We start from the raw sequence: 19,014 nt of genomic DNA, 5'->3' as shown, positions 1-19,014 counted from the left end.
TTAATGATTCCAAAGGTTTGTATCCAAACTTCAAATATTTCTTTTTTAAGCCTTCTAAAAGTGCTAGGATTAAGCTACCTTAGCACTTGGAACACATAAGATAAATAAAGAATCCCATGCTCTTGGCAGAATGAACAATTTATATATGGAAGGTAGTGTATTTCTAAAAGCCAAGCACAAGCTCTGGTTATACCTCTCATTATTTTCTGAGCTCTAACTCTTGGAGTGGATTAGTGTAACCCAGCGGGATCACTTCACCCTACCTGTGCTGGACAACACTCCCCAGAAGAAGGAGGCTCAGTTTCTACCATACAAATGTAGAAACCTTCACACACCTGCAGAAACCCAGCCCACCTTATTAAAGACATAACGGGAACCGTGGAAATCATAAGGGGACAGAGGAGTCCAAGGTCACCATCTTGTCTCCCTGGGTGCAGCCCTGACTGAAGATCACCCAGCTTCTGCATCTTCTAGGGCTCTCAATATGCTGCACTCAAACCCGCCGGGCACATGGTTTTGCAGCTTTAATTATTTGAAAGTTCTTTCATATATAAAAGAAGATTTGTCTATTTACAATCTTTATTTATGAATCCTGGTTCTTTGTTTGTTTTTGCTGTGCTGAGATTGAACTGAGGGCTTAACCGAGGCTCTACCACTGAGCTACACTTCCAACCCTGAATCCTAGTTCTATAAACAAAGGAAAACAAGCTCTGCCCTATCAAATAGTAATATAATTCCTACTTTCCTTGTCTTTGGTCTTTTTTAGGCTAAACCTCCTCAGAGCTGCAGTTATTCCTGCCTGGTATGCTTTCTGGATCAGTCAGGTCCCATTTGGCTTTTATTTTTATTATTCTTTCCTCCATTTATTCATTATTTATTATTTTTTAAAGGATTGTTTTCTTTCATCCTCTGCTCTCAACTGTCAAACCACTTCCTGTATATGAAAGCAGTGCAAATTAGTTACTACTTGCTTTGTTGGAACCAAATGACCCTTCCTACTCCTTTACATACTGATCACAAGCTGAGGTATACATGGGAGAACAGCAAATAACAACAATGAAAAAAAACCCAAAAAAGCACAATCAGAAAACAAAGATAACAAAAAGACCTCACACGATATTGATTCACATGACCCTAAAATATTAGTGAATAACTTCTGTAATATATGTCCTGGGAGCTTAGAGCTCAACCATGTTGAAATGCACATTTCCAGAGAAGCTTATCTCTGATGTATGTTTTCAGTTGTAACGTGAGCTCATTTTTGGAAGTCAGTAAACAGAAAATATGACCGCTCTCTATCCACATTTATATTGTTTTGTTCTTAAAACAAATGGGAGCCTTAGTGATCTTACTCAGTCTCATGAGTCTAAATACCATCTATACACCAATGACTTCCAAATTTATATCTGCAGCCCAGACTGTTTCCTGAACTCCAGACTCATTTATCCAGCGGCCTGCCCAACATCTCCTCGTGGACGTCTGGTGACCGTCTCAACCTCAGTGTGTCCAAGCTGAACTCCAGATCTTCCTCTGTGTGCTTTCCCCATCTCACTTAATGGCAGCCTCATCCTTCTGGTAGATAAAGGCATAATCTCTGGAGTTATCCTGAGGTCCTCACTTTCCCTCTCAGAAGCAGAAATTCTATTGGCTCCCTTTCGAAGTGCTTCCAAAATCTGACTGCTTCTCAACGCCTGCACTGCTTCCACCCTGGTCCGAGCCACTGTCATCTGTCACCTGAATCACTGCACTCATCTCTTGACTGTGCTCTGTATTTCTACTCATAATCCACGTATGGTATATTCTTAACAGGCAGCAAGAGGAATCCCGCTATGGCTCCCCACTGCACACCAGAAAAAAAGTCACCTCTTTCCATTCCTAAGCCTATATCTGAGAAACAAAAACATAAACCTGGATAAAGACTTGTGCAGAAATATTCATAGTAATATTATTCATAATAACCAAAAAGTAGAAACAATTTAAATGCCCATCAACAGATAAATGGATAAACCCAATATGGTATATCCATACAATGGAAGTTTATGCAGCCACAGAGAGAAATGAAGTACTAATAATATATGGGACAATATGGATGGGCCTTAAAACACTGTTAAGTAATGGAAACCAGACATAGACGCCTACACCTGGTATGATTCTGTAGGTATGAGATGTCTAGAACGGGCCAAGCCATAGAGCTCAGATGTGGACAAGTGATTGCTAATGGCCTGGTGAAGGGAAGGAGGGGCTGATTGTTTATAGGGTATGGGATTTCTTTTGGGGGCATGAGAATATTCTGGAATTAGTAGTGCTGGTTGCACAACGTTGTTAATATACTAAACTCACTGAATTGTAAACTTTGAGAGGTGAATATTATATGTGAATTATATTTTTTAAAAAGTTCAAGTCCCTCCAGTGGCCTCCTAGGCACCACATAACCGAAGCCTCCCGGGACCTCTGCAGCTTCCTCTTGTCCCACTCTCCCCTCAGTTTTCTTCCCAGCCACTGAGGATATGTCAGGCTGTTCTCCTCGGGAAGCAGCCTTGTCCTGGTCTCCTCGGCCGAGGGTGCTTTCCCTCAGAGAGATCCAGACACCTGCCTGGCCAACCCTCTCACTTCCTTTGTTTTTGCTCAAATCTTTCCTTTTCATGGGCCCTGTCCATGTAACTCCCTCCGTCTGCTCCAGAATTGCCTTATTCCTTGTGTTTGTGGTTTATGGCCCATCTCCACCTCTTCCCACTCCTCACCTCCCACACTAGAATGTAAGCTCCTCGAGGACAGGAATCTTTGTCTTTGTCCCTAGTGTGTCGCAATTGCCTACAACAGTGCTTGACCCACATGAGGTGTTAGAAAAGTATTTGCTAAATGTCTGAATGAATGAACTACATTTTCTATCTTTCTATCAAGAATGTGCCTTCTTGCAAGATTTAGAACAAAGCACAGGTGCTCCTTGGCATGCACAGGCTATTGGTTCCAGGACCTCCACGGATACCACGTTCTGAGGACACTCAAGATGATTTTGTCTCTCTCTCTCTCTCTCTCTCTCTCTCTCTCTCTCTCTCTCTGTCTCTCTCTGTCTCTTATAATTAGTACATGTTTGCAGTACAGGCACTGGAAGTACACATACTTAGCATGCAGGAGACTCTGATTTCAGTGCCCAGCACCAGAAACAAACCAACATCTTCAGGAGGATCAAAACTGGGTATCTGTATCCTTTGGTCTTTATGGCTCAAGATAAAGGAGACCGTGGTGACCCCACCCATTCACTGAGATTCTCTTACTCTCCTCTTCTCTGCAATTCTGCACAGGTCTTGACCCTACTGACTTGCAATATTCTCTTATTCTTTACAATTTGGTCACTTTCTCTAAATAAAGGGTAAGCTGCATGAGAGCAGAAAGCAGAGACCTAAGAGAACAGCACACTGCTATATACCTGGTAGGCAAATGGCCAGACTTGGTGATTTTCATCTCAGTAGGAAACAGTTCTTATCCACCCACATCTCGACACATTAGGGAAATCGCTCTCTTTGTCCACACTGCAGGAGCCTGTGGTTTACAGGGAGAGACAGAAATATGAGCAATAATCTCTGCAGAATATTATAGGTACACACAGGGCCGTGGGAACACTCTTGACCCAAGCAAGGAACTTAGGGAGCTTCCCTGGAGGCATTTTGGCCTTGAAAGTTAAGGAGGAGCAGACTTGTTTGAGTTATCTGAAGGCAAGATGGAGCAGACAGCCAGAGAAAGAGGACCACCAAAGGCAACCACTTGCTTCTCTATTGAATCCCTTTGGAAGCAAAGTACTACATAAGATCAATATTAGCACAATAAGGTTCTAAGAGTTGACCAACTACTGGTGAGGGCTTTACTAGCAGGACAATAAATAAATCCACTCATTCATTAATTTGCTCATTGAATGCACCATGAGTTCTTCACATGGGCAAGGCATCTTGCATTTATGGACATCTCACATGAGTGGAGGTGTGCCTGGAAATCTTTCTCCTTTGCCTGGCTGATTCCACCACAGCTTTTTGACTGCTAGGTATTTGCTAATGTATCGACTGTCCATCTACTCCTATTACAATGTAAGATTTCTGAGAGGAGGGGCCTTGTCCTTATTGTTCCTTGTAGTCAAGGACCCACAACCATGCCAGAAAGCATGGAGGTTTAATAAGTGTTTGCCTAATCAATCAATCAATCAATCAATCCAACAATCAATGTAACTGTTACATATTCAGTAAGAAATAGGCATCTACACTAGGGGTTACAGAAATTTGTAGAACAGGAAGTCACAAATACATGTTTTTATTCCTAGAGAGAACTTTTTTTTTTTTTTGGTATCAGGGATCAAACTCAGGACCTTGTGCTTCCAAGGTAGGCCACAGAACCACTGAGCTAAATCCCCGGCCCTAAGAACATATTTTAATGTAATAAAATAAAACTTTAAGAAAAACGATATTGAAAACATTGTAGTAATGTTTGTTAACATAACTATAACATTTGTCTTGATTTCTATTTCTTTCTAGGTGCCTTCCAGCTATCAAGAGTTTAAAAATAACTATTAAAACCTGACTAGGCTTAACTTAGTAATTCTTTTCACACTGCTTCAATTGCACGTGTAACAATAAATTTAGAAGGTGATAAAAGAATGGGAAAGAGAATATTTCTTAAAATTCTTGGGCTAGTTATCAAATCAAATATTTATTACATATCTAAGGTGGGGGGAGACCCCATGATCTTGTGCTTGGGAATCAGAAGGAAATGGGCATTTGAAAGCTTTATAGAGATGATTTCAAATTATGTATCAATAGGCAGGAAATTGTAAAACACAGCAAGATGGCCATCCTGTCCTTCAGGGGACAAAGAGAAGAGGCCTGGGTCAAAGTGGCATTATCCTTTAGACCACAGTGGTTTGTCCCAGAAATAACTGTTTTGCCAAGTCTTCCTTTGTGGCTTGAATTCATTGCTTTCTTTTCATTTGCACCTGATCCATACCCTTAAGAACCCAGGTCTTGCTCACTTGTGATAGCCTAGTTGCTCTCTCTTTGTTCCACCCATTAACCCTAACAGACCCTCCAAATTTAAAATCCTCTGCGGAACTCCCTCTGCTCACAAGATCTAAACCCAGTTGTCGGCGGCACCAGCATCAGACCTTCCCAGCATAATTCCCTGGGCTTTGGAACACAAGACTTGGAATAATCAGTTAGTGTCCTGGAATACTCTCACATTCCACCTGCTCATCTAAATCCTATTTGTTCCTTACAGGCCAGAATCAAAACCTATTTCTTCCCCAAAGATTCTCCCTGCACTCTAATCTACTGAGATATCAAGTTCCTTTGAACTCCCATAGAATTTCCTTCTGGTTCACTCATCTGGCATGTACCCATAGACTACATTTTGCATCTATTTAATCATGCACATCTTATACTGTCCAGTGAAATCTTGAGTTCCTGAAAAGCAGGGGCTACACTGTATCCTCCAAACAGAGCCTAGCATAGTTCTATGCACTCTGTAGGTGTGCAGTAAAAAACAGTTTTGACTAATTGGTGGAGCACACTGGGGTTGAGATGTGCTGCAGTAGGACTCTGGGATGTCCATTTCATTAGAATAAATATTCATGGTCAAATTCCATTCTATCAAGGATGGACACAGTATAAGTGTTAAAACTTTAAAACGCTGGGTAATATAAAAGTCACTTGAAGATGCTACCAGATACTTAGCTGGACTTAGCCTCACCTGGAATCCAGGTAATCATAAAAACCAGTTTCATTCGGAGGTAAAGAACAACTTTCAGGAAACCATGCTAGCTCTCACTATAGGTAGGGAATATTAATAATACATACTAAATATTAATAATACATACTAAATGTCTAAAGATTATGCCAATCATTCTGCTATCCACACACCACCCTACCTTTTAAAAATGGATACCACCAAAGAAAATTGAACCACAAAATCTCCACATTAAAGCCAGCTAATGGCTTGATTTTTGATCGAGATGAGAGGTCAGGCAATTTCAAGGAAAGGCTGATCATCCCTGCCTGACATTCTCCCATGAATAACACTGTGAATCAGAACACAGGAGTGCACATGAAAGACTAAGGGAAATATTCCCGCACTGGAATATGGTGTTAGTGCTCAGCCATGGCGCCATACAGATTGGGGAGAAGAGGGCTACTTCATTTGTAGCCAGTCTTTTCTTTACTGCCCAGCTGGGGAGACTTAGCATAGCCACCCCTCTCTTTGTACTCCAGCTGATGTGAAAAATCAGCAAAAACACATAAATATAAGTTGTGTGTGTGCGTGTGCATGTTTAAAAATACCTATTTAGTATGTAACTATATTATACATGTATTTTTATTTAACTACTTCAGCAAGTAGTTTCACTTACTAAATCAGGAAGTTATTTCCCCTGAAAGAACTCTTAATTTAACAGTCCAGATGCAAATTGCTAAAAGAACATAGCAAGGAAAAAAAACCCTGAGGTTTTACTGGCAGTTCTACTGCCAGACTTTAAAACTTTTTAATAAAGAGAAACGTCACTCAACTCAACGACAAGGTCTCTCTCCTGAGATCCTCTCTCTCTCTCTCATTCTCACTCTCACTCTCTGTTTAAGATTTCAGATTTCTTTAAGTATTTCAGACAGTAACTTTCTAATCCCCAAGCCCCTCTTTTGGTGAACAGCTCCATTCTTTTTAGCAAATTTTCTTATTTTGTCCACTCTTTCCTCTGACCTCTTCAGGTTCTCATAAAAACCACGTTATGGCTCCTGGGACATGCTGCAGTTTCAGTTTCGGGAGAGGGAAATACTTCTCCCCTATGGTCTTCCACCTGCTCCATAAAAAGCACACCTGAAATAATGCAGTGACCTTGTTTGTGGGGAGAGTGAAGGGAAGAGAAGCTCAGAAGCAATGAGGTTTCTGGGGAGGGGACAGAGGATCCCTTCTCAGTGACAAGGGGACAGCCTCCTTCTCAGTGACAAAACCAATGACCTCCGCAGCTCATTTGCTGTCGGAACCAAGGAAAGTGGTTTCTGTGAACTCCTCAGTGTTGTTTTAAAGCCAAGAATCACTTGGTCTTTGTGGAAGATAAAAATATGCTCATGATGGTAGAATGGGGAAGAGGGAAAGGTAGAAATGAAGTTGCCTTGGAAGTTTCTGATAATTTCAAATTTTAAAAATTTAAGGAATGTTAGATCACTGCTACTCCCATCTACTTCTGGCTCACTTCCTGGAAAAGTTCAAAGGTATAGTTGACCATAGGTCAAAGGGCAATTCCCTCAGGGGTATTCAACTTGATTCTCACATCTCACAAAGAGCCTGGATCTAACACATTGTTTAGGCCATAATTACAGGCAGGGGACATGGTTGTGAAAACCTTTGCTGACCAACTTTAGGCCTACTAAAATATCCACCTGGTAGGGCCTCTTTGGGATTCAGATCCAGTGACTTCCTCTCAGAACCAGAAGACCAAAAAAGAACTGGGAACCAGTGGCTTTAATCATTTGTAATCACTCAAGAACGAAACACTAGTGTACTTCAGCAATAGAAGAAAATCGTTTTCTCAAGAAACCACATTTTTACTTCTTATTTGTCACCATTTTTTTCCCCCGGTACCAGGGATCGAACTGAGGACCTTGTGCTTGCCAGGCAGGTGAGGCGCCACTGAGTTACATCCCCGGCCCCAAGAAACCAGATTTTCATCTCAAACTCTCAGAGCAACCAAACCCATTATTTTTAAGAAATGAAGCTGACCAGGCATCAGTGCTTAGCAAAATACTCCATGAAGCACCATTCTAATGATGAAGCTGAAACAATAAATAAATAGCTGGCGTCCTCTTCTTCACTGCTTTTTCTTTCCTTCTTTTATGCCGCTAAGCAGGTAGTGTAAATATCTAACATATAATTGAATTTATTTATCATGGATGTTTAAAAAATGTTAATGTTCTTGAAGAATTCTCAGGTTGTTCGCAACTATCCACTGTGCACATCTTCTGAGCAAAACCAGCTATTTTCACTATCTCAAGCAAGGTGTTGTAAGATTGTACCCAAAACCCTGAGTGATTTTATTATTTACATGAATGTAAAACTAAAGCCAAAGGTTAGACAGAACTTCTTCAATTGTCAATCACTTAAGGAGCCAGAAAGCTTTAAAAGCATTTTTGCGAAAAGGCAATCAAGTATTAAAGTCAAAAATCCTTGAAAAATCTGCTCACACATTCACCTTTCCTTCAGAAAAACCAACCAAGAGCAAAAATAGTTTTTAATAAAAATTATTAAAAATCTTTTCTGAGGCACCTGGTTCGACACTACAAAGACGCAGAGGACACCAGACCACCAGACCAAGGTACTGAGTCCCGCTGCTCCCGGCCCAGAGGTAGGGGGTTCTGAGCCACCATCCCACTGCTCCTGGTCCAGAGAAAGGGGCTTCCCAGTCACTATTCCTCCCGCTGCTCCCAGCCCACAGGAAAGGGCTTTTGTGTCACCATCCGTACCGCTGCTCCCAGCCCCTGTCCCACCTCTCCCAGCTCAGAGGAGGTAATCCATGCAGGCGCTAATAGCCTCCTGCCCCAGTCAAAATGAGAAAAAAACGTAAATAAGTCTCAAAACCAGACTTCCAGATCACCTACAGCAACCCCAAAGGGAAATGAGATGGAACACTCTCATACTCAACCACCTGGACCCAATGAACTGGTAACAAAAGGGGATCTGGAAAAAATGAAATCAGAAATGATTTCTCAGATAATAGGAGAAATTGTGCCCCTAGTGCAAGACATGATTAATAAATCTAGAGAGGAGCTGAGGAACATGATGGAATCCCAACATAAGAAACAAATGGAATCCATAAAACAGATGCAAATAGATTTCCAGGACAAGAAAAACTCCACTGAAAGTCTACACAGCAGAATGAGCCAATGTGAGGACAGAATTTCAGATATAGAAGACAAGATTGCAATTAGTGACCAGGAAAAGAAAAATCGCTTCAAAATTATAAGGGAACATGAGAAATCAATCCAGCAGCTGCTAGATGATGCAAAGAACAATAACATAAGACTGACTGGGCTCAATGAAGAACTAGGAGAGAGTGGAGATGACATAAAAAAAATCTCTTCACAGAAATAATGGCAGAAAACTTCTCAAGCAGGGGAAAAGAGCTTAACATACAGATAAGTGAGGCATATAGGACTCCAAATAGCCTTGATCAAAAAAAAAATCTACACATAGGCATATAATTGTTAAGAATCCAGAAACACAACAGAAGAACAAAGTTCTCCAAGCAGTTAGAGAAAAGAAACAAATCACATAAAAAGGAAAGCCCATCAGAATCACAGTGGACTTCTCAACACAAACCATCAAGGCAAGAAGAGCTTGGAGTGACATATTCCAAGCCCTAAAAGAAAACAGCCTCCAACCCAGATTGATGTACCCTTCAAAACTATCTTTCAAAACTGATGGAGAAATAAGGTACTTTCCTGACAAAGAGCACCTTAGGAACTTCGTGAATACCAAACCAGCACTCCAAAGAACTTTACACAATATCCTAGGAACAGACATTGAGGATCACAACCCCAGGAAGCAAAGCAGAATGAACCCATCTGGCATGACAAGAAATTAAATGTAAAGGGGGAGAACCCAACAAAAAGAAAAAGTCATGGCAATGACAAGTCAAGACGTTTCAGTTATAACCATCAACGTCAATGGTCTCAATTCACCAATCAAAAGAAATAGACTGGCAGAATGGGTCAAGAAGCAAAATCCAACAATATGCTGCATACAAGAAACACACTTAATTCAAAAGGAAACTCATAGATTGAAAGTTAAAAGGTGGAAAACAATACTCCATGTGACAGGAACCTGAAAAAAGCAGGAGTAGCTATCCTCTTTGCAGATCAAGTAGATTTCAAACCAACATTGATTAAGAGAGACGAAGAAGGACACTACATCCTTGTAAAGGGAAGAATCCAAGAGGAAGAGATGACAATCATAAATATCTATGCACCAAACACTAGTGCACCCAACTATATAAAACAAATACTAACGGACATGAAAAGTCATATATGCACTAATACAATTGTAGTGGGAGACCTCAACACCCCACTGTCACAAATAGATAGATCAACTAGACTAAAAGTAAGTAATGAAATACTAGAACTCAATCAAACTCTTGAACAAATGAACTTAACAGATGTTTCCAGAGTCTTCCACCCCACAAAATCAGAATACACATTCTTCTCAGCTGCACATGGGTCATTCTCAAAAATAGACCACATGCTCATACACAGAACATGTTTAAGTAAGTGCAAAGGAATTGAAGTTATCCCCTGTATATTATCAGACCATAGTGCGATGAAATTGGAGATCCATAGCAAAAGAAACTCAAAAAATTTCATGACCACATGGAAATTGAACAACACACTTCTGAATAAGCAATGGGACACAGAGGTAATTAAAGAAGAAATCAGACAGTTTCTTCAATTAAATAACCATGACAATACAAAATATCGGAATCTATGGGACACAATGAAAGCAGTCTTATGAGGGAAATTCATAGCACTGAATACACATATTAGGAAAACAGAATGAGCCCAGTTAAACAACCAGATACTGACCCTCAAGCTTCTGCAAAAAGAAGAGCAGGACAACCCCAAAGCTCATACAAGGGAGAAAATTATAAAGATCAGAGGAGAAATCAATGCAATGGAGACTAAGAGAATGATACAAAGAAATCAATGAAGCCAAGAGTTGGTTCTTCAAAAGAATCAACAGAATTGACAAACCTTTAGCCAACCTTGTCAGAAAAAGGAAAGAAAAGGCGCAAATCCATGCAATTAGGAATGAAAAGGGTGAAATTACAACAGACCCAGCAGAAATACAGAGGATCATCAATACCTACTTCCAGAACCTATATGCCAATAAAATGGACAACACAAGAGAAATGGACAGATGGCTACATACATATGAATTACCAAAGTTGAACGAACAAGACCTAAAAACTCTGAACATCCCAATATCAACCAAAGAAATTGAAAATGTAACTAAAAACTTATCGAGTAAGAAAAGCCTGGGCCCTGATGGCTTCCCTGCTGAATTCTACAAGACATTTAGAGAGGAACTGCTGCCACTACTCTTTCAACTCTTCAATGAAATTGAAAGGGAAGCAATACTCCCAAATTCACTCCTGGAAGCAAGCATCACCTTGATCCCCAAAGCAGAGAAAGACCCAACTGAAAAAGAGAACTATAGGACAATCTCACTAATGAACATAGATGCAAAAATCCTTAATAAGATAATGGCAAACAGAATGCAGAAGATCATTAAGAAGATCATACACCCTGATCAAGAGGGATTCATCCCAGGGATGGAGGGATGGTTCAATATATGAAAATCAATCAATGTAATACACTATTTCAATAGAGCCAAGAACAAAAACCATATGATTATGTCCATAGATGCAGAAAAAGCATTTAACAAAATCCAACATGCATTTATGATAAAAACCCTACAAAAAATTGGAATAGATGGTCTCTACCTCAAACTGATAGAAGCCATCTAGGAAAAACCAACAGCCAATATCATACTAAATGGTCACAAACTGAAATCCTTCACACTAAAATCAGGAACAAGACGAGGATGTCCACTATCACCACTCTTGTTCAATATAGTTCTGGAAACATTAGCCACGGCAATTAGACAAGAGAAAGAAATAAAAGGAATAAAGATAGGTAATGAAGAAGTCAAACTGTCATTATTTGCAGATGACATGATACTCTATATAGAAGACCCCAAGAACTCCACCAAAAGTCTTCTAGACGTAATAACCAAATTCAGTCAAGTAGCTGGTTACAAGGTTACCACACAAAAATCAATAGCTTTCCTCTACACCAATGACAGACTCAGTGAGAGAGAAATAGGGCAAATAATTCCTTTCACAATAGCATCCAAAAAACTGAAATACCTAGGAATCATCCTAACGAAAGAAATCAAAGACCTCTTCTCTGAAAACTATGGCACTCTGAAAAGAGAGATTGAAGATGATATCCGAAAATGGACAGACATCCCCTGCTCCTGGGTAGGAAGGATTAATAGAGTGAAAATGGCCATACTTCCAAAACTGCTATATAGATTTAATGCAATTTCAATTGAGATCCCAGCAGCATACTTCACAGGCCTTGAGAAAACAATCCAAAAATTCATTTGGAACAAGAAGAGACCCCGAATAGCAAAAGCAATTCTAGGTAACAGAGACATGGCAGGGGGTATCACAATCCCCAACCTGCAACTCTACTACAAAGCTACTGTGATAAAAACAGCATGGTACTGGCAAAGAAACAGACTTGAGGACCAGTGGAGCAGATTAGAAGATGCAGAAACAACGCCAGACAACTCAGCCATCTCATCTTTGATAAAGGAGCAAAACACCCTCAATGGAGGAAAGATAGCCTCTTTAATAAATGGTGCCGGAAAAATTGGGCTTCAACCTGCCAAACATTAAAACTAGACCTGTATCTCTCACCATGCGCTAAACTAAAATCAAAATGGATTAAAGATCAAAATATTAAAATAGAAACTCTGAACCAGTTGGAACAGAGGTTAGGTAGAACCCTTGAAGACATCGGTGTAGGAAAAGATTTTATGAACAAAACCTCAGTTGCCCGTGAACTAGCACAAACAATCAACAAATGGGATCTCTTCTTATTAAAAGGCTTCTACACAGCAAGAGAAACCACCAGCAGTGTGAAGAGACAACCCACAACGTGGGAGAAAATCTTCACAGGTTCTTCCTCAGACAAAGGTCTACTATTTCGAATCTATAAAGAACTTAAAAAGATCAGACCTCCCAAATTTAAAGACCCAATCCAAAAATGGGCATCTGAAAGGAACAGACATTTCTCAGACAAAGAAGTAGAAAGATCAAATGAAAAAATGTTCAACATCACTGGTCATTCGAGAGATGCAAATGAAAACAACGCTGAGATTCCACCTCACTCCAGAAAGAATGGCTGCTATCATGAAATCAACCAATAACAAATGCTGGCGGGACTGTGGGGAAAGAAGAACCCTGCTCCACTGCTGGTGGGAGTGTAGACTGATGCAATCACTGTGGAAATTAGTATGGAGATACCTCAAAGAACTAGGACTGGAAGTCCCAGTTGACCCCGCTATTCCACTGCTGGGGATCTTCCCCAAAGAATTCAAAGAATCATACCACAGTGATATATGTGCACCCATGTTCATAGCAGCACAGTTTGTAATAGCTAAAACTTGGAAACAGCCCAAATGCCCATCAACTGGAGACTGGATAAAGAAAATGTGGCTTTTTTATAAAATGGAGTACTACTCAGTCATAAAAATTGAGAAATTAGAGACATTTATAGCGAAGTGGATGCACACTGAGGCAATACTCTTAAGTGAAATAAACAGGACACACGTGAATACATTCCAAATAGTTTCTGTGGTGTGAGAAACGGAAAGTGTAAATAAGGACTAAATGTATAATAGGTAATGTGAAATAGGAAGAAAAGGGGCAAAGGGGAAGGAAGTGGGAGGGATAGAGGAAAAGATAGAAGGGAATGGGATTAATATGAGAAAATGGAAAAATAGGAACAAAATCTTTGTAAATAGGGAGGAATGGAGGGGTTCAAGGGAGGGCTGGGCAAGGGTGAAAAATAAGAACCAAGAGAGACTATGTAAAGGTGCAAATTTCCAATGATGAATGTCATTATATTGTATACCTAAAATGTACCAATGATTAGAATGAATAATCGAAAATGTAAAATAGGAAGAAAAGGTCCAAAGGGGTAGGGGTAGTGGGAGGGGCAGGGGAAAGGAAAGAAGGGAAAGGAAAAATGATGACAAATGGAAATAAAGTCTTTGTAAATAGGGAAGGGTGGAGGGCGTGAAGGGAGGGCTAGGAATGGGGAAAAAATAAGAACCAAGATGCATCATGTAAAGGTACAAGTCCCAATGAGAAATGTAATTGTATTGTATACCTACAATGTACCAATAAAAGAATTTAATAAATAAACCAAAAAAACCAAAAAAACACAAAGTATCAGTGGAGGGCTGAGGATTTAGCTCAGTGGTTTCGCTGCCTGCCTGGCAAACGCAAGGACTGGAGGTCCATCCCTGGTACCAAAAACAAAGTACCAGTGGGCGTGGTAGCCTAACCTTGAGCTTCCTTCAGAGGTCTGGGCCCTAGGCCCTAGGTTAGTGGTGGCGAACCTATGGCACCCATGCTACAGCTGGCTGTTTGTTATCATTGAAAGGTCTAAAAGCTTCACCCTCACTGCCCTTGGCCCTCTGAGGGAGGAAAGCCCACCCCACCCCACCCCATCCCCCGCGCCTCTGAGAAAGGCCTCAGGGGCCCTGCATTGTGATGACCTCGTCCACTCTACGACATCATCTCTCTCCCACCCCACTCCTCTCTGGCAGCTACTCTGCAAGCAGCCATCAATCTGAATCCCAAAGGCCCCAGAAATTCTGTTCTCTATGACCTCCCGCTGATCTTCTGCCTCAGCCAGCCAGAGGCACCATGAAACTGGCATTCACCGAGAAAAACTACAGCAGCTTTGTCCTCCAGAGCCTGAACAAACAGAGGAAACAAAAAGAGTATTCGGACATGGCCCTAACGGTGGACCAAGACCACGTCTTCTTTGCACATCGCAACGTGCTGGCTGCCGTCTCTCCGCTGGTGAAGAATCTCATGGCCGGCAACGACGTGACGACCACCGATGAGCTCTTCATCAACATTGACGCCAACTACCTGAGCGCGGCCACGGTGGAGCAGCTCCTCGACTACTTCTACAGTGGCAAGGTGGTGATCTCAGAGCAGAACGTGGAGGAGCTGCTCCGGGCCGCCCAGTACTTCAACACACCGCACCTCCAAGTTCACTGCAGCGACTTCCTTATTAAGTCCATCCGCCAGGCCAACTGCTTGCGCTACCTCTTCTTGGCCGAGCTGTTCGAGCTCAAAGAGGTGTGGGGCCTGGCCTACTCCGGCACTCGGGATAACTTCCACTACTGGGCCAGTCCCGAGGGCTCCGCGCACTTCCTGCACTGCCCGCCCGTCATCTTCGGCCGCCTGCTGCGCGATGAAAACCTTCACGTGCTCAACGAGGACCAGGCGCTCAGTGCGCTCATCAACTGGGTGTACTTCCGGAAAGAGGAGCGGGCCGAGTACTTCAGGAAGTTCTTCAGCTACATCAATCTCAATGCCGTCACCAACCAGATGCTGGTGTTTGCCAGGAACAAGCTCGTGGACATGGAGAGCAGCTCGAGCCACGTCACGCTGATCGAGAGCGTCCTGGTGAACCGCAAGCAAGAGCGGCCATGCAGCCTGCTGGGCTACCAGCGCAAAGGGTCCCTGCTCGACTGTGTGGTGCTCCTCGGGGGCCAGAATGCTCAGGGAAAGTTCAACGATGCTGTCTTTGCCTATATCATCCAGGAGAACCTGTGGGTGAAGCTCTCCAAGATGCCCTACCGGGCAATGGCTCTGAGTGCCACCTCTGCCGGTCGCTACATCTACGTCTCCGGTGGCACCACGGAACAGATCTCAGGGCTGAAGACAGCGTGCCGGTATGACATGGATAACAACTCCTGGACCAGCCTGCCCGACCTGCCCATCGGGCTGGTCTTCCACACCATGGTGACCTGCGGGGGCACGGTGTACTCGGTGGGCGGCAGCATCGTCCCGCTGCGCTACGTCTCCAACATCTATCGCTATGATGAGCTCAAGGAGGCCTGGTGCCTGGCAGGGAAGATGAACATCCCCATGGATGCCACGGCCGTGGTTACCAGGGGCGACCAGAACCTGTACATCGTCACTGGGCGGAGCTTGGCGAAAGGCCAAATCTCCCGGGTCGGGGTAGTGGACTGCTTCGACACCAGCACTGGGGAGGTGGTCCAGTGTATCACCTTCCCCATCGGGTTCAACCACCGGCCCTTGCTCTCTTTCCAGCAGGAAAACATCCTCTGCGTGCACAGCCACCGGCAGAGCGTGGAAATCAACCTGCAGGAGATAAAGGCCAACAAGACCACCGCCTCGGTGCCTCTCTTGCCCAACGACTGTCCTTTGGATGTGTCCCAAGCTATATGTTCCATTGGAGACGGCAAGGTGTTTGTATGTGGAGGTATCATCAGGGCCAGCGATGTTCAGACCAAGGACTACACCATCAATCCAAACGCCTACCTACTGGACCAAAAGACTAACAAGTGGCAGACCCTGGCCTCTCCGCCAGAGGCGCTGGACTGTCCCGCCTGCTGTCTAGCCAAGCTACCCTGCAAAATTCTTCAAAGGAATTAAACAGCTTTGTAAGTGGGAGAATAAGTAAATGCATCATCATTCACAATTTCATGAGGGAAAGAGGAAGGTGGTCTTCTGCTTCCTTCTTAATCTTCCAGGGCCTGCTTGGCCCTGAAGGTGCACTTGTTAGGCCAGGGCTGCTGCACGTGGGTGGAAACTCAGGGCTAGCCTGTCACTGGAGGGATCCAAGAGAGGCTGGACCAGATGGAGTCTCTGGTGGGTGGGACAGAGACATCTCCTGGGTGCTGGCTCCCACTGGGTGAAAATCAAAGCTACTCTGTCCAGGGAGAGGGAGATCCAAACTGAGGATGGAAAGAAGAATCCCCACAGGGTGGGGTGGACCTACCTCCCAATCACTGGCCAAGGTGATATCTGGAAAGTCCCCTGTTCTGCAGAAGTGTAGATTCGGGGGCCGGGTGGCCTGGTTCCATACATTCTGTCCCTCATTGGGTGATCCTCCATGAGTCACTTAACACCTCTCTGCTTCGGTTTCTCTTTCTTCAAAAGAGAGTTAATAAGTGTGCCTACTTCACCGTGTAAAAAGTTTAAATGAGTTAATCCACGAAAAATGCTTAGGACAGTCCTTGGCATGTTCTGAAGTGCTGTAGAAACACTTTTTTTCAGGATTGAAGGAGGGTGAGGCGAGGGTCTAAATCTTGGGCCTGTATATTAAGTAAGTCCCCATAAAATGCTCTTTGACACTCTCTAAAAAAAAAATTGTACGAATCTGCCTTTCTGTTGGATGCAACATTCACTGAATCCTTCATTACACTTTGTAAAGATACTTATGAAAGATAACTTTCAGAACTGCTTCGGGCAGTGGGAAGAATAATGAGGTAAGTGTGTTTGGAGCCAGGAGCAGTATTTTAGGGGATTAATTGAAATGTGTCTTTTACTGTAATAATATTTTTACACACTGTAGTTTGATCACTTCTTGTTCAGTGTTTTTAGAATTCTTGTAAAACACCAGAAGCAGTTTTCAGTTCAATAAAATATGTTAACTGTGAATAATTTAATCAAATCCTTTGATATAGAAAAGTTTCCTTATTTATAAAATTCTTCAACAAATTAAACTCATACTAATGGTAGCCTCAAAAAAAAAAAAAAAATCTTTTCCTTTCCTTCCCATGGTTGATTTTGCTTGCCCTGTAAATCCCAGACACAAATTTCCATTAGATAGCCATCATGTAAAACATTCCTTTAAAATAGCTTAGGGTCATATTCTACTTCCTCCATCCTTTCCTCTCCTGGACTTATGTACTCCTCCTTTGTTATGTAGAACAAGCAAAGAAACATCTGCTTACTGTACAGTTGACCCACACCGTCCACAGCCATTTGTTCACTCAGTTGTTACAGACTTGAAGGAGAGCACAAACTCAAGGTTTTTCATCTCAGAGAAACACTGCTATCCATCTAAATCAGGGGCTCTTATGCTGAGGCAGAGAGAAGGGCTGAAACGGGTGTGCAAATGCCCTGAAAACACAGGCCACATTTGGTGTGTTCCAGCTCTTTTCATGATAGTAGAGACTGAATCCAGAGGCGCTCTTCCTCTGAGTTACGTTCCAAACTTCTAAGAAAATTAAGGTTTTTGTTTTTAAAAATTTTGACACGGGGGCTTGCTAAGTTGCCCAGGCTAGGCTCAAACTTGCGATTCTCCTCCCTCCGTCTCCCTAGTGCTGGGATTGCAGGCATGTAGCACCCCACCTGGATGGATCTCTGGGCACTTTTCAGATGAGCGGGCCTGCTGTTTTCATGAGATGAGCGCGGTGGGGTAGGGATGCCCTCACTCCACCCAGCTCTGCGGCAGGAGGAAGACGGATGCAAGCTGCCTCTACACGCTAGTAGTTTAGATCTTAAGTATCCCCTACAGACCCACATGTCAGAGGACTGGTCCCCAGCTTGGCACTGTTGGTAGTAGTGGAACCTGTAGAAAGTGGGTCCCAGTGGAAGGAATTTAGGTCGTTGAGGGAATCTCCTTGAAAGGAATAGTGAGACCCCAACCCCTTCCTTTCTCTCTTTGTGTCCTGATTGCCATGAGGTGAGCAGCTTATCCACCATGCACTTCCATCATGACGTCCTGTGCCGCTACAGGACAAAAAGCAACATGGCCCAACAACCATGGACGGAAACTTCCGGAAACCCAGCCAAAAGAAACTTTTCTTCCTTATAAGTCAATTATCTCAGGTATGTTGTCACAGTGACAGAAAGCTGACTAAGACAGAGAGCAACTGGTAGAAATGTGAGGAAAGACTAGAAAGGGTAAAGATGGCATGATTAGATGTGGACAAAGTCTATAAATGTTATCCAGAGGGGGAGGAAAAGGTAATTTTTTGAAAGTTCTGCAGCAAAGCAGCAATAAAATATCACTATTTGAGGAATGAATAGTGAAAAATTCATTAAGGAAAGCCTTAGACAACAAACCTCACACCACAGTATCCCCATATGGAAAGCAGGCAAAGTCGATTCATCTCTGAGATGTTAATACACAATGCAATCTCATGTTTATCCACCTCTAGTTTTCCTGAAATTGAGTTAAACTAAATCTGTAGAACACAAATCAGTCCTGTATCCTCTTTCTACTTTCTTTTATACTTTGACTCACAATCCACACTGGCTGTGGTGGGCCCAGGGTTAAATAAACAGTCCCTTCATTGTGAGGTGGTGGGAAATATGCTGGACTCACAGGGCCTGAAACAAGCTGCTTTCAAGTAATTTCT

At 42.6% G+C, this 19,014-nt stretch overlaps 2 protein-coding genes across 3 annotated transcripts in view; one reads left to right on the top strand and one right to left on the bottom strand.

Moving 5' to 3' along the window:
- The window catches only part of Kif26b (kinesin family member 26B), a 548,528-nt gene that overhangs the window by 189,114 nt on the left and 340,400 nt on the right, over positions 1 to 19,014 (bottom strand). The window lies entirely within an intron of this gene.
- LOC147823068 (calicin-like) lies at positions 14,405 to 17,346 on the top strand. Its single transcript, XM_087194274.1, has one exon. The coding sequence runs from the start codon at positions 14,528 to 14,530 to the stop codon at positions 16,295 to 16,297; it is 1,770 nt and encodes a 589-aa protein (XP_087050400.1). The 5' UTR covers positions 14,405 to 14,527; the 3' UTR covers positions 16,298 to 17,346.

The sequence above is a fragment of the Heterocephalus glaber genome, unplaced genomic scaffold (genome assembly GCF_053883595.1).
Source record: "Heterocephalus glaber isolate CG9 unplaced genomic scaffold, H.glaber_assembly_v1.0 deba00001600, whole genome shotgun sequence".
Lineage (NCBI taxonomy): Eukaryota > Metazoa > Chordata > Mammalia > Rodentia > Bathyergidae > Heterocephalus > Heterocephalus glaber.
This window is presented reverse-complemented; position numbering and strand designations above follow the sequence as displayed.

What these genes read in the sequence shown, in the direction of transcription:
- LOC147823068 (XM_087194274.1), top strand. Translation starts at nt 14,528, where the DNA reads ATGAAACTGGCATTCACCGAGAAAAACTACAGCAGCTTTGTCCTCCAG.